This window comes from Schistocerca serialis, chromosome 3, assembly GCF_023864345.2.
Source record: "Schistocerca serialis cubense isolate TAMUIC-IGC-003099 chromosome 3, iqSchSeri2.2, whole genome shotgun sequence".
Classification (NCBI taxonomy): Eukaryota; Metazoa; Arthropoda; class Insecta; order Orthoptera; family Acrididae; genus Schistocerca; species Schistocerca serialis.
Genome location: NC_064640.1, coordinates 450,320,409 through 450,336,160, shown reverse-complemented (window position 1 = coordinate 450,336,160; position 15,752 = coordinate 450,320,409). Strand labels below are relative to the sequence as shown.

The window sequence follows — 15,752 nt, the reverse complement described above, 5'->3', positions numbered from 1 at the left end:
TGTACAATGATCAAAGATCCCTGAATCAATTATGATAAATCAAAACTAAAACACTGAGCAAACTGTTTGATTTTGTAATTTTATGAGAATCTGTGTTGTTTAAAGATACGTAAGTTTTCGTGATTACTGTCAAATCTGAAAAGTCATCTACGTGGACAGATACGGCTACTGTAGATCATCAGTTCATTTACACCGTAATAACAATTCGAATTAAAATTCAATTTTCACATGTATTCAGCCACAGTAGCTTAACTTTCCTGTTTCTAACGAAGGGGGGGGGGGTATTGTTGCATCTGCAAAAATCGAAGATATGCCTACGACACAAAGCTGTGACATATCTGTGAATCGAAGCTCACTGTATTGTACCACAGTTTGTGTGGTAATGCAGAACAGAATGCAGAGCGCATTGTACGGCAGAGCACAGTGTACTCGGTTTGACGAAGGACGTAGTTATTGTAGAGGGTTCAAACTTCTGTCTTGATTATTTGTATACATCAGTTGTAGCCATTACAACATGTTTATCTTTGGATATGGTTCACTAATGTGGAAAGCAGACTTTCCCTACGTGCAAAAAATTCCAGGCTTTGTTACAGGCTATGTAAGAAGGTTTTGGCAGGCAAGTGAGGATCACAGAGGCGTTCCCGGCAAGGTACTGTGTTAACTCTGTACATAAATTTCTTGTGTTTATTCTCTTCGATACATGGGAATGATGTGTGCTATTGAAATATTTTTCAGCCTGGTCGTGTGGTCACTTTGATCTCGACGCAGAACCCAAAAGTAAGTTCTCAACGCCCTGTTGCAAACCACATTACGTGTCTCAAATTTTGCATTGTATTTTACTTTCCATGTTTACAGTTTCATGGATTAGTTTCTATGTGTGACACACCTTCTGTGAAACGATTGTGGTTTTGCGCAGAAAAAAATATTTGTTTATCTGAGCGCGCTCAACCACAGGGTTAGAGAAAGTAAATGTAAAATATTAAGCACTTAACATCCCACTCGTGTGAAACTGATATGAAAAAAGGAGTTGTTTCATATTTAAGACAGAACAGTGGTCAGCACGTAGAAATGAGTGCTTGCGAATTAATACTGGGAAATAGTACCACTTTCAGTTGAACATTTATATATATTCCCACTGGGGAAACTGTATGAGGCGTATGATTTTCGTACAGTGCTGTGTGTCAGACAGCAGTAAGAAGTCAATAGTGTGTGGAGATTTCAGTGTGGGATTTGTAGAGGATTCTGATAGGAAAAAGATCTGGAAACCTTAATTGGAGCCTGCAATTTGATCTCAATAATTAGTTTTCGAACACGGGTGGATATAGATAGCAGGACCCAAATGGATAATGTTTGATGAAGCATCAGCCGAAATGTTTTCAAGGCTAACTTACAAGAGATGAGCTGGAATGGAATTTATAAGGAACAAAATGGTAACAAAATTTTATTTATTCCACAACCTATTCATATTATTCGGAAATAAATTTCCTCATAAATTAAACTGAAGTGACATTAAACAGCATGTATAAAACCATGACTCACTAGATGGATGAAAGTATATTTTGAAAGGAAAAAATGTAAGAACAAGTGTAGATCCTATAAAAGTTTTGCACTGCAAAAAACTGCTTGAAATTACTAAGAAAGTTAAAGAAAATCAAAGAATATGAAGAATGTAAAAAAATCAGTTATTCCAAAAACTGACTTAAATCTACAAGGTGCCCCTGCAGGAATGGTCAGTATTGAGAGATAGATAGGAATGATCATATGAACCAGAAAATCTATTAAAAACTGCTCTAAAGTGCATACCTTAAGAGTGATGAGCACTAAATTTTAGCTACTGTGAAACAAATCTCTCCTACTGCAGGATCTTTGCTTTCCACACTTTGAGAGGTATTAGTATGGACCAAAATAAGAAGGGAAAAAAATGTCCAGTAAATGTGGCCTCTGAGGTGAGCACTTTTTCATTTTTGTCACTGTGAAACATTTGTCTTCTTCTGAACAAGTGCTCATAGCTCCTGAGGTATGCATTTTAGAAGATATGTGTACAGGACTTTTTTGCTTCGAATGATAGTCCCCTCCATATCCCTAAATATGAATAATTCCTCTTGGACATCTTGTGTATGGAATGTTGTGAAGAGATATGGGGCAGCAGGCCACAGAAGGAAGGATAACATTGCTATTTATTGAAATATGAGTGATCAGCCACAGGTAGCAGGTATGTCCGATGACCAATTCTTAAATGTAGTAGAAAATATAGGGACAAATAGTTAAAGAAAAAAATCAAAGCAGTATCTTGAAAAAGTAACTCCTCATAAAATACGATGATATGGATGTCTCGCACACTTCCTCTGAATTTTATTTAATGAAATAACATTCTCTGAAAAATGAAAGCTTATCGGGATTGGATGGTATTTCTCGGAGTACTTAGCCCCCCTCTGATAAGCACTGAAACGTGTAATCTGTCACTAACTCAGGGCAATCTTCCAGAGAGAGTGCAATACTCAATTGCTAAACCCCTCTATAAGAAATGTGATATGAGAGACATCAATTAAGAGTGGGTTATCGCTGATGACATTTACCAAAATTTTTGAGAAGGTGATGTATTCTACGAGGTGTGTTAAATAAGCAATGCAACATGTCCTTTTTCTTGACTAATTTTGGCTGATAAAATGTAGAATTTGTTGTGGGATATCATGGAATGTTAAAGCTTCAACCCCCATAGTTTCATGAAGTTCCAAAAGTTGGCGGCGCTACAAGTAGCCTTCAAAATTGCATCTGTAATGGAGGTGAGTTCCCAGCAAAGCACTGTCATTGAGCTTCTTTCGGTGGAAAACCATAGCATCAGATATTCATAGGCACTTGCAAAAAGTTTATGGAGACCTGGCAGTGAACAAAAGCATGGTGAGTCATTGGGCAAGGCAACTGTCATCATAGCAACAAGGCCGTGCAAACCTGTCCAATCTCCCATGTGCTGTTCAGTTGAACACAGCAGTGACTCCTCCAGTGTTGCACTTCAACTTATTCATTGCCTCAAAAATGCATACAAACTTCTCCTTCTCCACGACAACCGAGGCCTCATATAAGTCTGCACACCTGAGAGGAGCTCACAGAATTTCGTTGGACTGTTCTTCCTCATTCAGCTTACAGCCCAGATTTCACACCTTTCAACTTCTGTTTGCCCAGTGTAGGACAGACTCTATGACAAGTAGTATGTGGATGATGGAGAGGTTATTGATGCAGCAAAGACGTCGACCAGTAGTGTGGTACCATGCGGGTATATGGGCCCTTTCAAAGTGGTGTAAGCCCGTTGCATTGAATCGAGATAATGGTGTAAAATAGAATTTTGTAGCCAGAAGAGTGAGCAGTAATATGGTGTACTGGAATCCTGTATAAAACCAACCTCCTTTCAGGGAAAAAAAATGTGTTGCATTACTTACTAAATGCTCCTCATACAATAGTATCCCACCTGAGCAACAATAATATCACCAGTAAATCACAGGTGGGATTTCAAAACTTGCTCAGCTGGGAATGTCATTTACACATTCACTCACCAAATTTTACAAGAATGAAATAACATAATAGCATAATTTGGTGTTTACTGTGCCCTAGCTAAGGCATTTGACCGTTTGAATCATAATGTTCTCGTAGATAAACTGAGATTTTCTATAATTAATGATATAGCAAACCAATGGATTTAATATTGAACCAAAATAAATTCAGAAAGTTGCACTTAACAATTCAATGAATGTAAGCAGTGGAGATCCTTCTGACTGGGGAGAAATCACTGGTGTTCCCCAAGGCAGACTTAGTTCTCTTTGTGGATGATGCTAGTGCTGTAAGAAATCCAGATATACATACAGCAACAGAAGAAAAGGTAAATAATGTTCTTGAAAGTATTATTGAGTGATTGTCAGTAATGGTCTCTCATCTCCCTGTTTCAAAGACCTATAGCAGTATACATAAATGATAAGTGGAACTCATGATAAGTAAATAAGAAGGGCAGGAACTTAAAATTTTTTAGGTCTCCTGGTTGATAAGAGCTTAACCTGGGAGGGGGAGGGAAGAATGGAACACCTAAAACAATGTGACTGAGCCACATTTACAGTTCAAATCATGGGAGAATCAAATCAATAAGTTTGACTCCTGCTTATTTTCATTCAGTAATGTCATAGGAAGTAACATTCTGGGGTAAATCATCTTTAAGAAAGAAAATATTTGTTGCTCAGAAATGTGCAGTAAGAATAATACACAGTGCTGACCCATGCATATTGTATAGATATCGTGTCTGAGGAGGTATTGTAATTGGTTACAGACTACTGCTTCACAGTATATTTATTCGAACATGAAGTTTGTTGTAAATAGTGCATTTTAGTTCAAAAGGAACAGTTTTGTGCATAATTACAATGCTAGAAGAAAACAAATTTATATTCCCTACTCTATATTAAGGTTGTGTTTAGCACAAGAAGGGAGTCCATGGAACATTAAACTAAGTTGTGCAGTGGAGGGGGGTGGTGAAATATATTTACACATTTTACCAAAATTCATTATACTGGTCACACCACTAGCATTCAGCCTCAAGTGTTGCTAAACGAAATCAGTAGTTTATTAGCAACTCCAAGCAATTTCCAGTGAATCTTTTTTTCTTGTAATTGCAAAATTAAAATTTTTCTGAGAATATGGATTTCGTGTTTACTGTCTGTTGTCAGTACAGAAGTGCAAGCATTTCACCAGCTCTGTTTGGTTTGTTTAATGAAAGTAGTCTTACTAATATTTTTGTTGCTTTCCTTCAAAAGAGAGGTGGGAATTAACACTTCCTAAATGTCAACTTCTGTTGTTTCAGACATGAGCATATGTGCTAGCTCTAGTTTCATTTTCAATAAAAGTCCATTCTACTCAGCTCAGCCAAACTCATTGTTACCTCATTTATAATGTTACTATTTGCAAAATGTTTACTGAAAAAGTAAGCTGTGTGGTATGGGAGGAGGACCATTTGAGCACCAACTGAGCACTATCGGATTTAACATCTGAGCTCATCAGTCCCGAGAACTTAGAGCTACTTACACCTAACTAACCTAAGGACATCACACACATCCATGCCCGAGACAGGATTCGAACCTGCGACCGTAGCGGTCACGCGGTTTCAGCCTGAAGCGCATAGAACCGCTTGGCCACACCTGCCGGCAAACAGAACATATATTTCACTTGTTTTGGGCAATGTTAATTTTCAGTTTGTTGGATCCTTTACTAGCAATCGTGTTCACCTAATAGTGACAAAGCCTTAAATATTGTTTTTGTGTATCTCAGAGATTAATATTTAATGTAACAAATGATTTTAAAATTTCTTAGGTCTTGGACGGTACAAAAACATATTGTAAGCTTGAAGTTAAAGCATATAGAACAGCTACTTCACACTCACCCTCAGGATGCATTGGTTTTGTCATCAACAAACTGATACAAGCATTTCAGGATTTTGTGTAGCAGAGTTAGAAATCAGAAATCATTTCTAGAAACATTAATCACTAATGAGATAGTTATGAAAATGGGCAGGAAGCTATACATCTTCTGTAAGTTATATCTTAAAGATGTCATTGTGTTTCACACACAAGGGCCAAAACATAATTTAATTTAGGAAAGAACATGTAGAGAGAATAAAATTTTCACTCTGCAGTGATGTGGTGCTACTATGAAACTTCTGCCAGATTAAAACTTTGTGCTGGATCAGGACTCCTGCCTGGGACTCTTGCCTTTTGTGAATAAGTGCTCTACCAACTGATTAACCCAAGCACAACTCATAACCTGTCCTCACAGCTTCACTTCCCCTAGTATACCATCTCCCATCTTCTATGCTTCACTGAAATTTTCCTGTGTAACTTAGAGGATTAGCACTCCTGGAAGAAAGGATATTGTGGAGACATCACTGAGCGACAGCCTGGAATGCTAGTCCTTCAAGTTTCGCAAAACAACTTCTGTGAAGTTTGGAAGCAGGAAATGATAGACGAGCAGAAGTGAGGGTGTGTCAAGAGTTGCGCTTCAGTAGCCCAGTTTTGTAGAGCACTTTCTGGTGAAAGGCAAAGGTCTCAGGTTAAAGTCCCCATTTGGCTCACAGATTTAGTCTGCCAGAAACTTTTAGCATGCATAGAAGTTGTGGCTCACATTTGGGCAAATAAATTAAACTCTTTAAAAAAAGTGAAAGAATTATTAAAGATTTTTAGAAATTGGCTTTGGCGTACCTAGTCTTTTTATCTGGGAGCCTAATTTCAAAATGAAGTACAAAATGCAGAGAAGTTGATGTTTTCTTGCCAGGAGGACAGTGCATGAAGCTCACAGGCCACTTTTTGATCTACAAGGAATTTGTCATATGTATGAAGGACGAAAGATAATATCTATATGCATGTTGTTGGCAAGGTCTGAAATTGTGAATTGTATTAAAATGTTCCTTCAAAAAAGAAAATTTAAGAATCTGGTCACCATTCAGATCCTGTAACACTGCAAATGGTGCTGAAATCTCAAATTCTAGAAGACACTAAGATGCAACATAGTCTGTCAGCTTCTACAAGGACGTTGAATCATCACCACTCATAAACTATTTTTGCCTCAGATCCCTTTGACCAGAAGACTGTTCTGGAGAGAGCACTGCGTAGATCCATGTACAGGACAAGTGGTAGATTAGATGAAATGTATTAGTCGCCTCCCTCTGTAGTAAAACTCCAGGACATGTTTGGAGCATAGAGAGCTATCTTGCACAAAATCACCTCCATGTCTGTCAAAGCAGCATGAATTCTACAACAAAGAACATACAGTGTTCAACTTGCACAAACGCTGTACTCCAAAGTGTTATAGGTAGAAGTAATTAAGTGGCTTCACTTACTCAGAAAATTCAGTTGCCATCTGGCTGCTACTAGAGGGAATTTAGTATGGGACGTTTATGAGGTTTTTGTCGGGGACTGAAAATTCTTGGGAGGCAAAATGTAAAGGGGGACTCTCACAAAATAGGGCTGGCAGGGAACATTGAATGTATACAGAGAAGGGCAGTATGCGTAGTCGCAGGTTTGTTTGACTCGTGAGTGTGTCACTGAGTTGTTGGATGAACTGAACTGGCAAGCTCTTGAAGATAGACTGAAACTATCCCAACAAAGTCCACTAACCAAGTTAAAAGAACTGGCTTCAAGTGATCACTCTTAGCATATACTAAAATCCCTTACATACTGTTCCCATATGGATTGTGAGGGTTAGATTAGATTAATTACAGCATGCATGGAGGCATTTAAACAATAACTTTTCCCACACTCAGTATGCAAGTGGAATGGGGAAAAAGCCCTAATAACCAGTACAATGGGACGTACCTGTGCCATGCACGTCACAGTGGTTTGCCAAGTGTGGATGTAGATTTAGAAATAAAAAGTACCTTTCATGATGTGTGTCACACCTACTTGTACAGTGTAAATTTAGCTAACTGCCATGCATTATGTTAAGGATATAAGAGATGTGATTGGAAAGTTTTAAGAATGGGCTTGTAATTGTACAATTGTGGTACTTACATGCTACTGTGATGCATCTCCTTCAAAATAGTCCCCTTGTGACTGAACACACCGACTCCAACGGTGTTTCCACTTTTGGAAACATTCATGGAGGTTTTTTTCATGAAGTGTGTTAAGGCCGCCTTCCGTATTTGCCTGGATGTCTTCAATCGAATCGAATAGCTTCCCTTTCAGTGAAAACTTCAGTTTAGGAAACAGGTAGAAGTCCACAGTGGCCAAATCAGGGGAATATGGTGGTTGTGGAAGCACAGGAATTTTGAATTTGGTCAAAAATTGAATGATGGAGAAGGCACGATGAGCCTATTGTCATGGTGTAGCACCCAACTCTTGTCTTTACACAGTGCAGGCCTTTTCTTCCACACCATTTAGCGCAAACGCTCAAGGACACACATGTAGTATTCCTGGTTAATTGTCTGTCCTCCAGGGGTAAGTTCATGATGCACTCGACTGGTAGAATAAAAAAAAATCGCCAACATTGTCTTTACCTTTGACTGACTTTGCAGTGCTTTTTTCAGTCATGGTGGACCTGGAGTCTTGCACTGTGAAGACTGCACTTTGGTTTCAGGATCATATCCATATAGCCATGATTCATCACCTGTAATTACTCTATTTAACAAATCTGGGTCATTTTTAGTCCAGAAAAACGTAGTTTACTATAAACATTGATGATAGTTAAATAAACGGGTGGAGTTCATTTACTGATTCCAACTTCATATGAATTGGAACTGGCATCGTATGAGCATACACAATAATAAATACTGTTCCTCCTTTTCCGACAAAGAGGAATACAAGGTGTGATTGAAAAATTTTAAGAATGGATCTGCTACTGTTTACTGGTTTGGCAGGAAGGTACACGGAGGGTGGGGAGGGAGTCATTGCCATGTCCTTGAACGCTCTCTGGCAGGAAACACTGTTTCCTTTATTCAATTCATTGTGGCAGCTGGTTGAGTGCAGCTCTGTTAGGGCTTGTTGCCAGGTTCTGTCTGCATGAAAATGGATGTAAAAACTGAGCTACGAGTTTGTGTGAAATTTTGTTTTAAAACCGGGAAATCGGCTTCTGATACTTATGACCTATTAAAAACAGCTTTTGGAGATAATTGTATGAGCCAGTCAAATGTTTTTGTCTGATTCAATAGATTTAAAAATGTCTGCGAATCATTTGAAGATGAACCACGGTCCAGCCGTCCTTCTACCTCAAAAATGAATGAAAATGTTGTGAAAGTTCGCAACTTAGTGCGCTCTGATCGTAGACGTGCAATAAGGGAGATGGCTGATGGACTTAATTTAGGTTTCTGTGCAGTTCAGTCAATTTAACTGAAGATCTGAACATGCGTCGAGTGTCCACAAAATTCATTCCAAAAGTGTTGTCAAGTGACCAGAGACAATATCGACTTGAAGTGTGCCAAGAAATGAGTAATAGGCACAGCTTTCAAACGTATTAAATAATTCCAAACTATAAATCCAAGTTTCAAAAACATACAGATTCCAAAGCACACACCATCTGTGCACACTGATTACAACTGAAGTTAACAACTCGATGAACTAAAAATATGTTCATCTGCATAGTATCTCCACTTGATATTCAGTGATGCCTTCCTGTTAAACCTATGGGAAATGAGGCACCAACAAACTTTAAAACACTGTGAACCAGAAGTGAGCACTGATGGTGATGTTGCTATCTTGTAGCAGAAAACCTGTATCCAGCATCTGGTCCATGTGGTAGCATAAAGTTCATGATGATTTCATTTAACTCATAACTAATGTGCATAACTGCAATCAACTAGTCACAGTCCTACACGCAGGCATAAATATTCCTCATTATAGGTTGTGAATCTGAATATTCTCCTGCCATTTCTGAGGTCTTAGTTGGCCAAACATTATTTCTCCTTTCTTGCTTTAAAATTTCATGCAATACAAGTTAACTAAACTTGAAGCACTGTCTGTTTATCCTTTGCACTGAAGGATTCAGTTGACTGCACGGTCTTTTGAAACTTGTTCCTGAGTGTCCTTAATGCATTTCCAGGTTCGGAAGTGGTATGCACTGACAGCTTAATGGTCAATGGATGAACCAGTTTTGCATACACACATGCAAGGTGCAGTGAACTATGTTCCTTGGAAAATGGATGCAGTGTATGAACTGCTGAATTGGTGGCAAGCAAATGAGCCCTCAGCCATTCTCGTTCTTGCATTGGCAAGATGCTTTTAATCAGCAGTGGCTCCCTCAACAACCTTCAGGCTATAGATCATGTTATCCTCGTCACCCACTAGTCACAACTGTCCAGGATCTTCTTTCTGACCTCCATCAAGCTGGATGGCCAGTCGTCTTTGTTTGGACACCTGGCTATGTTGGGGTCTCAGGGAATCAACAGGCGGACTGCTTGGCAAAGTTGGCTCCCAGGTTGCAGATTTTGGAAATGGTGGTTCCAGAACTGGACCTTCAATCAACTGTACGCCATCAGTTGTTGGATGTCTGGAACTCAGAATAGTTTGCCTTGGAGGGCAATAAGAGGGCAATAAAGAGAATGCAGTACTACATTGTACTGATGAACAGTGAAAAATCTGAAAATTTTTTTGGATTGGCATGTTTTTAAGTTAATTAAGAAAATTTAGAAGACTACCAGCCAGGAGAACCTTGACACACACCTACAAACCAAGGATATCATTTCAGTAATAAAGTTACTATCTTTCAAATAAAAAATAAGCAATGCAATGTCAGGAACTGTTGCAGAAATTTAGCATTTTAAAAATTACACCAAAAATCACATATGTGAAATGGTACCTGGGCCACTGTCTTTGCCAGCCTGTGTCTTGGGTCAGGAATTCTTTTGGACAAAACAAAATATGGATTTCTTACTTGGAGCAGAATTGTAACATATGTTGAATTCAATTCTGAGGCTATGAAATTAGACCCCACTGCCTGGATTGATATGGATTATGCCTACAATATAAAGTTCATAAATTCTTGATAAGAACCTTAAAATTTAGTCACATGTCCCAGATATTAAATATTTACGTTCTGCAACTGCTGCATTGTGGTTAATATCAGATTTGTTGTTTATTCTTTTGGTGATCTTCAGTTGGAAGAGTGGTTTGATGCAGCTCTCCATGCTAGTGCATCCTGTGCGAGCCTTGTTATCTCTGCATAACTGCTGCAGCCTTCATCCATTTGAACCTGTTTGATGTATTCAAATCTTGGTCTCCCTCGACAATTGTTATGCTCTACGCTCCCTTCCGTTACCAAATTGATGATTTTTTAATGCCTCAGGGTGTGTCCTTCATTAGATTCCTTTTTTCCCCTCAGTTCAGTTCATCACCTCATTAGTGGTTTTGATATACCCAATCAGCTTTCAACGATCTTAAAAGATTTTATTCCTTTCTTGCCTGACCTAGTTGCTGTCCCTGTTTCACTTCTGTATGTGGTTATGCTATATACAAATGTCTTCAGAAAAGTATTCCTAACAAATAATTTAATTCAGAATGAGATTTTCACTCTGCAGCGGAGTGTGCGCTGATATGAGTTTGGAAGGTAGGAGACGAGGTACTGGCGGAAGTAAAGCTGTGAGGACAGGGTGTGAATCGTGCTTGGGTAGCTCAGTTGGTAGAGCACTTGCCCGCGAAAGGCAAAGGTCCCGAGTTCGAGTCTCGGTCCGGCACAAAGTTTTAATCTGCCAGGAAGTTTCAAATAATTTAATGCTTGATGTTAAAAAAATTCTGTTTTCAGAGACACTTTTAATGCTTTTGTCAGTCTGCATTGTATATACATGTAGAACGTATCACAGTTCGTCAGTCAGGCAGAGACATAGCAACTAGGCTGCTGAACATAAATGCAGCTTTGTTGAGCATGTGATGGTACAAACAAAGGCCAAAACTCAATGTGTTGGAAGCCCTGGAAATTAACAAACATCTAGCTGACAGTACAGGTCTAATCTTAAATGTTCAGACACAGCTTAACACTTCCCCTCTCCTAAACTTCACATAATCATTTGTGTTTTTCATTGCTTCCCACATGGTCTGGTCCTACGTATTCCCCAGTTTACTGTATTCATTGAGTTCTTTTATTTTATCATTGTCTCAAGTAGTGTTTTTATTTTACTTGGTTCTTTTATTTAAAACAAACTGTTACATAGGCATAGTTTTGAGTATAGTGTTAATGTTTTTCCTGTTTGCTCATTTTATATTTGTGTACTTGTCAACCTTTTACTTTTTCAAATGCAGCACCACCATACTCTCAGAGATGACATTTAGTGTATGTTGCCTCACATTCCTCCATTTTCCTGCATGTATTCTTTTCTGTTTATCTTATTGCTATCGCTGAAGTTCCACATATATATTCTGTAGCTACACTGATAATTCTTTCTTCTTTGAATTGTTTTGTGTATCTTGCCATGTTTTGTATCTCCTGAAGTAGCCTTGTCAAGCACAAATTTTATGTTATTTTATTGGTTTTATTTATTAATATAAACTGTTATGTAGGCTTACTGTTCCAGTTTTGTGTTAGTTTCCTGTTTACTCTGTTTATATTTATTTACTGATCAACTTTTTATTTTTTACATTACATTACCACCACACTGTGTAAGATGTTATTTACTGTTCATTTCTACTTCAATCTAGGTGTGTAACTTCTGTTCCAATGTCATGTACAAAACATTATAACTTCTATGGCGACAATAGTCAGTAAATGTCTGAAGATGGCCTTGAAAGCTGAAAACCGGTCTACACAATAAATGTAATACTGTAGAACAAAAGCAAACTAGTGCTTTTCATTTATTATAATGTTCTACCAAAACCGACAGAAGATTCAGTTAACATGGTATAAACATAAGTGTCTTTCTTTAACCTGCCTTCTAAGTTGGGTTGTAGGGTCAGTATAGCCTCAGTCATTCCTACATTTCTTCAGAAATCAAACTGGTCTTCCCCAAAGTTGAATTCTAATAGTATTTTTCATTCTTCTGTAGATAATTGGTGCCAATATTTTGCAATCATTTATTAAACTGATGGGTTAGTATGATATTAGTTAAATACATGAACATCTATGGAAAGCTCCCAGAATGTTTTGCTTATGAATGATAACAATAGGCATATAGTACTAGGTAGGAAGCTAACTGAAGCCAAATATTTCACACTGAAATTGTAAATTGGGATTGGAGTGTGTATCCTGAAGATAGCTTGAACACTAGTGGTTGAGGCATGTTAATAGTCATTAAAGGTAAGATAATGTCTGGTGAATGTGAAATAATTTAGGTGAAGGCAAGCGTTAAAGGGGGATCAAACATGGTTATCAGATACTCTTGTAGACCCCCATGCCTCAGGAACAGTAGTGGCAGAACATTTGAGACGAAACATGGAGAATATTTCACATTAATTTCCTGATCATATTATAGTATTAGGTGGAAGTTCCAACTTACCAGCTATAGACTGGGAGAGTTAAGTCCTTAAAGCAGTTAGTATGGATAGGGAATGATGTGAAATCGTTCTAAATGTCTTGTGTGAAAATTAACTTACGCGGCCAATGAGAGACCAGACTCATGAAGGCAACATATTAGATCCCGTATCCACCAACATGCTTGAACTTTTTTAGACTCTGTTAGTGTAGAACAGGGAATTGGTGATCATAATGCCATTACAGGACCTCAGAATATGGCTGTAAATAAGAATATAAAGAAAGGTTGTTATATAATAGCAACAGTGGCAAGAAACGGATTTCAGATTACTTAAGCAGTCAACATGAAGATTTCATCTGCTGCACTGACAATTTTTAGCTTTCGTGTACAAATTACAAGAACGTTCTGCAATACACTGTAGACAAGTATGTGCTGAGCGAAGTTGTGAGAGGTGGACAAGACCTGCCTTGGTTTGTCAGCCATGGTAGAAAGCTACTGTGAAAGCAAAGATAACTTCACAGCAAATTTAATATAGCTAAAGCCTCACAAACAAAAACTGAAGAAAGCCAGAGTTAGCGTAAGGAGAGCCATATGTGAAGTGTTCAGTGAATTTGAAAGTAGAATTCTGTCAACAGACTTGACAGAAAAACCTAAGAATTTTTTATCTTAGGTTAAATCAGTGAACAGATAAAAGCCATGTGTCCAGACACTGTTACTGTAATGGCATCAAAATGGAGGATGACACAGAGGCTGAAATACTAAATATCTTTTTTGCAAAACTGCTTCACTGTGTAAGAATGCTCTGTAGTTTCTCATTTAAATCATCACACAAACATCAAAATCATTGATATTGAAGTAAGTCGTTATTAGATAGAAAAACAACTGAAATTACTCAACAGAGGAAAGGTCTCAGGACCTGACAGGTTACTAGTGTGTTTCTGCATAGAATATGTCGAAGAACTCTAACAGCAGTGTAAGATAGGTTGCTGGAGAAGCGATGCATTCCTAACGATTGGAAGAAACTGAAAGTCATTTCCAAGGGTCGTCAACCAACCGTACAAAGCAGTAGACCTGTACCCCTGATATTCTGTTGTAGAATTTTTTAACATATCTCGTGTTTGTGTATTATGACATTTCTGGAGACCAGAACTCTCCTGTGTAAGTATGGGCATTAGTTCCAAAAACGATGATTGTATGTAACCCAGTTCTCCCTTTTCATACACGAGACCCCGAAAGCAGTAGACACTGGCATCCCGCTTGATGTCATGGACCTTGACTTCCTGAAAGTGTTTAATAACAGTTCTGCACTGCCTGCTAATGGACAAAATATGTGTTCAGAATATCAGACCAGCTGTGTGACTGAATTGCAGAGTTTGTAGCAAACAGAACACACACACATTCTTGCCAGAGAGAAATCCTGAGATGTAAAAATAACTTTGGACATACCCCAAGGAAGTGTTATAGGGCCAGTACTCTTAATAATTTCCACTGATACAAAAAAATAATTAATGTTGAGTAATGAAGTTTTGGGAACACATTTGTCTAGGTAACCAATCGAAGTGATTAACATTGCAAGATCACAGGTTATTGTAAGCACAATATAAGCCATAGTGAATTTGAAATGCTGGTACATTAATAACTTGTGTAATGACCAAAATGTTGAATGCAAGCATTCAAACATGCATGCATTGTGTCTTATAGGTGCTGGATGTCAGTTTGTGCGATGGAGTTCCATGCCTGTGTCAGTTAGTCAATACAAGGTCAGTTAATGCTGGTTGTGGATGACGCTGGAATAGTCATCTGATGATGTCCTGTGTGTGCTAAAATGGAGACATATCTGCTGATCGAGCAGGCCAAGGCAACATGTCAACATTCTATAGAGCATGTTGGGTTACAATAGCAGTATGCGGGCAAGCGGTACCCTGTTGGAAAATGCCCTTTGGAATGCTGTTCATGAACGGCAGCATGACATCTCAAATCACCAGATTGACATAAAGTTTTGCAGTCAGTGAGTGGAATAACCACAGAAGTGCTCCTGGTGTCATAGGAAATCACATCCAAGACCATAACTCTCCCTGTGTAGGTTCAGTGTGTCTAGCACACAGATTGGTTGCAGGCCCTCGACTGGCACCTTCTAACCAACACAGCCATCACTGGCACCAAGACAGAACTAGCTTTCATCAGAAAACAAAGCCCTCAGCTCGTCTCCTCCTAACCAAAAAATGGTCATCACTGACACAGAGGTCATCATCATCAGTTATCTGCTATATTAGCAGGTCCTTTGCCTCTCCATTTTCTGCGATCCATTGCTTCCTTCTTAAGGCTGCTGTATGTTGTACCGTCCATCATGTCATCCAGTATCTGGAATCTCTTCCTTCCTTGCTTCCTTTTCCCTTCTACATAACCTTCTAAAACTGTTTTTATCAGTCCGTCATTCTTTCTTAATATATGCCCAATCCAATTTCTTTTTCTTCTCTTTATTACATCTAGTAACTGTCTTTTCTCTCGCACTCTTCTCAGTACCTTTTCATTTTTAACTCTGTCCATCCAACTTATTCTTTCCATCTTCCGCCATGTCCAGATCTCAAAAGCCTCCAGCCTTTCTGTCTTTTTTCCTCATAGTCCATGTTTCAGCGCCATATAGAACAACACTCCATACAAGACATTTTATGAGTCTCTTTCTGAGTTCTCTGTCCAGACCGCTGCAGAAGATTCTCCTTTTCTTATAAAACACCTCTTTTGCCATTGCTATCCTTGTTTTAATTTCTGTGGTGCACTTCCAGTCGGTGTCTATCCTGCTTCCAAGATACTTAAAATTTTGCACCTGTGTAGTGTT

General features: G+C 38.5%; 1 protein-coding gene across 1 annotated transcript in view; it reads left to right on the top strand.

The window, feature by feature from the left end:
- The first annotated feature begins 382 nt into the window (after positions 1-382).
- Positions 383-15,752, top strand: part of LOC126470347 (putative glutathione-specific gamma-glutamylcyclotransferase 2) — a 32,001-nt gene continuing 16,631 nt past the window's right edge. The window contains exons 1-2 of the mRNA XM_050098136.1: positions 383-649; positions 736-777. Of these exons, the coding sequence (XP_049954093.1) occupies positions 515-649; positions 736-777 (177 nt within the window). The 5' untranslated portion in view covers positions 383-514. The remainder of the gene's footprint in view (positions 650-735; positions 778-15,752) is intronic.